We start from the raw sequence: 5,782 nt of genomic DNA, 5'->3' as shown, positions 1-5,782 counted from the left end.
AAGCAGGGTAAGCCCAGATTCTAAACCTGAGATCACCAGAACCCTGGCTGAGTGTAGCATTCCTTCCACATACGGTACTATTCTACCAGATTCACCGCTTTAATCTGGTTAGCGTGCTGGCGTTTGGTCTTAGGGGTCCCGGGTTCAATTCCAGGCAGGGTCGGAAATTTTAACCATAAGTGGTTAATTCCCCTGGCACGGGGACTGGGTGTATGTGCCGTCTTCACAATCATTTCATCCTCATCACGACGCGCAGGTCGCCTACGGGTTCAAATCAAACGACCTGCACCAGGCCTCTCCGGAGGACACACGGCACTTCACAGCGCTTTAATATTTCTATCGGACCTCTCTCGGTCAATCCTCGCCTGACTTCATAGCCTACATTTATTTATTTATTTATTTATTTATTTATTTATTTATTTATTTATTTATTTATTTATTTATTTATTTATTTATTTATTTATTTATTTATTTTAACCTTGCATGCCTTCTTAAAGACCGTACTCCATCATACAACTTCTACAGATCCTCTCTGTGTCCTTCAAGTATCATGGCCGCCAGTGGCTCAAGTTGATTCAAAGATGGCCAGCATATTAGCAGTCTATATTTTTAATGTCGTTGGTATATATGTATATATTTCTCTAGTAATAATGGTATTTATTAATTTACCTCTAATTTTACTCTTAATTTGCATAAAAGCAATTACTATCTTCCATTTAGGACAAAAATTATAATGAAATTCCATAGCTCAGGTCAGAGAAACTAGCTCTTTACAAAGATTTAAAGTCACCTGCCGAGACTACCCGCTGAGAACAGCTGACTGAATGGTTGAAGTATATTAGTTTTAGTATCAACTTAGTAATGTATTTAAATTTATTCTCAGTTCTATTATTTTTTGTAGTTTTAACTATTTTAAATATCTCCGTATTTTATTCAAGATTGTGATTAGTATGTGGTTAAGTGGAAGAGAGGGCCTCGAGCCCTAACTTCGCCACTGAAAAAAGGCTTAAATAAATTAAATAAATAAATAAATAAATAAATAAATACGATTCGTTGACACACTCAGACGTTTTCCTTTTTCTTCACGGAAATGGATTGTGATTTCTGACCCAGTATTTTCTATATCTATGGATTTTCTTTCTCAGCAATGCTATAAATTCTAATAATCCTTCATCATCGTCCGAACAAAAGTCGGTATATAAGGTTATGTAAATGTAATATAGATGAAAGAGAAGAGAAGTATCGATCATTTCTCCATATAGTCTTCACCGTGCGTGTGTAACGGGCCGTAAATATATTGAAAGTCACTCACTCTACATGAACTTTAATTGGATCGGTAAACCGAACAGTCAGAATATAGAAAATAGCAGGAAATGGCACAAGTGCCAAAAGCGACAAATGTAAGATTGGATCTTCGAATTCAGTAACAGCAGCAATTCCATATGCATGTAGCAACCAATGTCCTACTAGGATCATCATATTCCTGCCATCAGTAATTGAGTCAGTTATAAGGAACTGTATTGTCTGATTCTCTTTATAAGCGAAGTGTACCGCGTTTGAAACTACCGATAATATAATGGTGATATACGGGTAGGAGTAATATATTAGTCCTCCAAACAAAGCTTGAATAAGTGCCAAAATTGGGATGAAATACAGTGCTGCATATATTGACATTTTTCCGTGTTTTGGGAAGATAATGTTTGCTATCCAAGGACGGATTAGAAGCATCAATAGAAGACAAAGCACTAAATACATAAATACCATTGTATATAGTGGGAAAACTGCTTCCTGGGTGCAATAGAGAATGTCTTCATAGTTCGGTGTCGGATTGTAGAGTAACGTGTACCAATCTGAAAACTTAACTACGTGGCACGAGTGAACCTTAAGTGTTCCTATAGGTTCCGACAAGAGTATGGTTGCACTGGAAGCTGTTACAATTTCCAATGCTGCACAAATATGTATTAGTAAAACACTGCCTTTGAAATCTTTCCTCTTAGCAGTAAAATCTATGCATATCAAATGAAATACCAGCACTAATAAAGCCATGAAACCAAGATAGAGCCAGTCATACAGAAATGGACTATCAATACATTTAACACACGCTGAAGATGCATTGGCTCGGAAACCTCGAGGACAGGCACCACAATTACTCCAAGTCCCATTAGACAAAAGTTGACGACCACAATACAGTCCAGGACATTGAAATAATGTACCGTAATTCGAGGCTGGCTCGTCTCCACCGAATGCAATCGTTACACATGGATATAAAAACAATGTCAAACGATTCCACATTGCTGTAACTTGCCAAATTCACAGATATTCAACAGTTAAATCAGACTCACACTACAAGACGCATGCGCACTTGGCTATAGTGAGTTCCAACGAGCTAGAATAACTCGTTGTGAGTTCAGAAAGGAACAACCACGAAGTACGATTACTCCAAGCCACCGCCGTCTCGATCACAATACACTGCCTGTTCTGTGCTGGAAATCTTGCGTATATATCTTGCCCGAAATTTTCCGCCAGATGGCAGCCAATACCACACAACATTTTCACACCACCATACACAGTATACAATAAAGGCAAGCAACTCATGTTGAAAACATCCTAGATATATGAGCTACGAATTTTAGGTAAATAAAATATAATAAAGTATGAGAATATATTCGTTATTTACTCCTAAAACCTGTCGCAGTCCTCTGGGGGAATGATTAATGAATGACAGATGAAATGAAATGATATTGGAGAGTGTTGCTGGAATGAAAGAAGACAGGAAAAACAGGAGTACCCGGAGAAAAACCTGTCCCGCCTCCCCTTTGTCTAGCACAAATCTCACATGGAGTGACCGGGATTTGAACCACGGAACCCAGCGGTTAGAGGGCGGCGCACTGCTGCCTGAGCCACGGACAGGCTTCGGCAGCCGGCACAATTCTTACCCTCGCCGCTAGATGGGGGCTTCATTCATTCCATTCCTGACCCGGTCGAATGACTGGAAACAGGCTGTGGATTTTCATTCCTAAAAATTACAATTATCTTAATCATCGTTATCCGGTCGATTAGATTAGCAGTTTGTCTTTTTCTACCACTAGCAGTGTTAATGTGAGTCAGTGCATTGTTCCACTTAAGCTCTTATAACTACATTCGGTGTAGACATTTTTCAAAAAATCAAACAACGCCTGAGGGCACTGAACCAAGAAATACCTTACAGAAATAATTATGTACATAAGTTCATTTTATTAGAATTTGAATAAAAAAGAAAACTAGTAACGAAACACGCGATTTTAGGCTGTTTTTTCGGAACTTCATTCAGGCCGGAAGTGATTTTCAAATATTTTTTAGTTTGGTAGAGATATCCAAGATTCACAATTTGAAAACTTTCCGGGCCCTTTAGCCCTTCACATTTCGGCAAAATTGAGGAAATTGCTTAATTTTACATTTTTCGTAGTATGGGGACCCTTACTTTGCCTGCTCAGAAATGTTCTCAACATTAAAATGTTTTCCCTTAATTATTTTCTATATGAACTTTTAATCTATTTACTCTAATTCCGTATAAAAACAAATATTACCTGCCGGAAATGTAGTCAGTGCTCTCAGGACATATTTCAAAGCCTTTCAGTGTGATGGTATTGGAGATACACACCTACTGAATTGTCTTCGGAGATTTTTCCGTGCAAAATTAGCAAATAATGACCTGACAAACTTTGTTAATTTAATTTCACTGACCGGGTTTAAATGGTTAAGTGTGTCGCACTTCAATAAAACAGAAATGAACGTAGAGTCTTTAACGCTTCCTGCAGTAGGCGACAGCAGCTTCCACAAACTCCTGCAGATGCTTCATTTAGGCATAACGAATAATTTCCTTTAGTGGCTTCGATGTTGTGGGCACTGAGACGTTGTTGAAACAATAATCACAGTTCATTTTCTCTTCGGACACACTAACCAAGTACCCCCAAACAAAAGCCTGTGAAACAGTTTGGAGATTAATTTGAATATTATCATCCGGCGCCCAAGTTTATGCAGTACCGTATCACTAATACGTACGTAGTCTGAAAGGGCAGTACTGTCATTGTCCTTCAATCAATACTGATCTGCATTTAGGGCAGTCGCCCATGTGGCAAATTCCCTATCTGTTGTTTTCCTAGCCTTTTCTTAAATGATTTCAAAGAAATTGGAAACTTATTGAACATCTCCCTTGGTAAGTTATTCCAATCCCTAACTCCCCTTCCTATCAATGAATATTTGCCCAATTAGTCCTCTTGAATTCCAACTTTATCTTCATATTGTGATCTTTCCTACTTTTAAAGACGCCGCTCAAATTTATTCGTCTAATGAAATGAAATGGCGTACGGCTTTTAGTGCCGGGATATCCCAGGACGGGTTCAGCTCGCCAGTTGCAGGTCTTTTGATTCGACACCCGTAGGAGACCTGCGTGTCGTGATGAGGATGAAATGATGATGAAGACAACACATACACCCAGCCCCCGTGCCAGGGAAATTAACCAAGGATGGTTGAAATTCCCGACCCTGCCTGGAATCGAACCCGAGACCCCTGTGACCAAATGCCAGCACGCTAACCATTTAGCCATGGAGCCGGACTATTCGTTTACTAATGTCATTGCACGCCATCTCCCCACGGACAGCTCGGAACATACCACTTAGTCGAGCAGCTCGTTTTCTTTCTCCCAGTTCTTCCCAGCCCAAACTTTGCAACATTTTTTGAACGCTACTCTTTTGTCGGAAATCACCCAGAACAAATCGAGCTGCTCTTCATTGATTTTTTTTTCCAGTTCTTGAATCAGGTAATCCTGGTGGGGGTCCCATACACTGGAACCATACTCTAGTTGCGGTCTTACCAGATACGTATATGCCCTCTCCTTTACATCCTTACTACAACCCCTAAACACCCTCATAACCATGTGCAGAGATCTGTACCCTTTATTTACAATCCCATTTATGTTATTATCCCAATGAAGATCTTTCCTTATATTAACACCTAGATACTTACAATGATCTCTAAAAGGAACTTTCACTCCATCAACGCAGTAATTAAAACTGAGAGGACTTTTCCTATTTGTGAAACTCACAACCTGGCTTTTAACCCCGCTTATCAACATACCGTTGCCTGCTGTCCATCTCACAACATTATCGAGGTCACGTTGCAGTTGCTCACAATCTTGTAACTTATTTATTACTCTATACAGAATAACATCATCTGCAAAAAGCCTTACCCTCTGATTCCACTTCTTTACTCATATCATTTATTTATATATATATAAGATATAAGAAAACATAAAGGTCCAATAATACCGGGTCAGATAAATATTCGCCTACTCTAATTCTCTGAGATCTATTTTCTAGAAATATAGCAACCCGTTCAGTCACTCTTTTGTCTTGTCCAATTGCACTCATTTTTGCCAGTAGTCTCCCATGATCCACCCTATCAAGTTCTTAAGACAGGTCAATCGCAATACAGTCCATTTGACCTCCTGAATCCAAGATATCTGCTATATCTTGCTGGAATCCTACAAGTTGAGCTTCAGGGGAATAACCTTTCCTAAAACTGAACTGCCTTCTATCGAACCAGTTATTAATTTCACAAACATGTCTAATATAATCGGAAAGAATGTCTTCCCAAAGCTTATATGGAACGCATTGTGACGTACCCACTTAGCCCACAGATGTATGACAAATTTATAACGTGGCGGGTCACTTTAATATTAAAATAAATAAATGATATGTCATTGTTTCTCCAGAAACAGTATCCCAAGGGCGCCAGTCTTCAA

At 39.1% G+C, this 5,782-nt stretch overlaps 1 protein-coding gene across 1 annotated transcript; it reads right to left on the bottom strand.

The window, feature by feature from the left end:
* Nucleotides 1-1,308: 1,308 nt before the first annotated feature.
* LOC136874561 (JNK1/MAPK8-associated membrane protein-like) lies at nucleotides 1,309-2,292 on the bottom strand. Its single transcript, XM_067148197.2, has one exon. It carries the CDS (start codon nucleotides 2,290-2,292, stop codon nucleotides 1,309-1,311), a length of 984 nt encoding a protein of 327 aa, XP_067004298.2.
* Between the last annotated feature and the right edge of the window lie 3,490 nt (nucleotides 2,293-5,782).

The sequence above is a fragment of the Anabrus simplex genome, chromosome 5 (assembly GCF_040414725.1).
Source record: "Anabrus simplex isolate iqAnaSimp1 chromosome 5, ASM4041472v1, whole genome shotgun sequence".
NCBI classification, from domain to species: Eukaryota; Metazoa; Arthropoda; class Insecta; order Orthoptera; family Tettigoniidae; genus Anabrus; species Anabrus simplex.
Note: the sequence above shows the minus strand (reverse complement) of the source record. Positions and strands in the feature narration are given on the sequence as shown.

Excerpts from the sequence above, each read along its gene's own strand:
- LOC136874561 (XM_067148197.2), bottom strand. The coding sequence starts at position 2,292 with ATGTGGAATCGTTTGACATTGTTTTTATATCCATGTGTAACGATTGCA.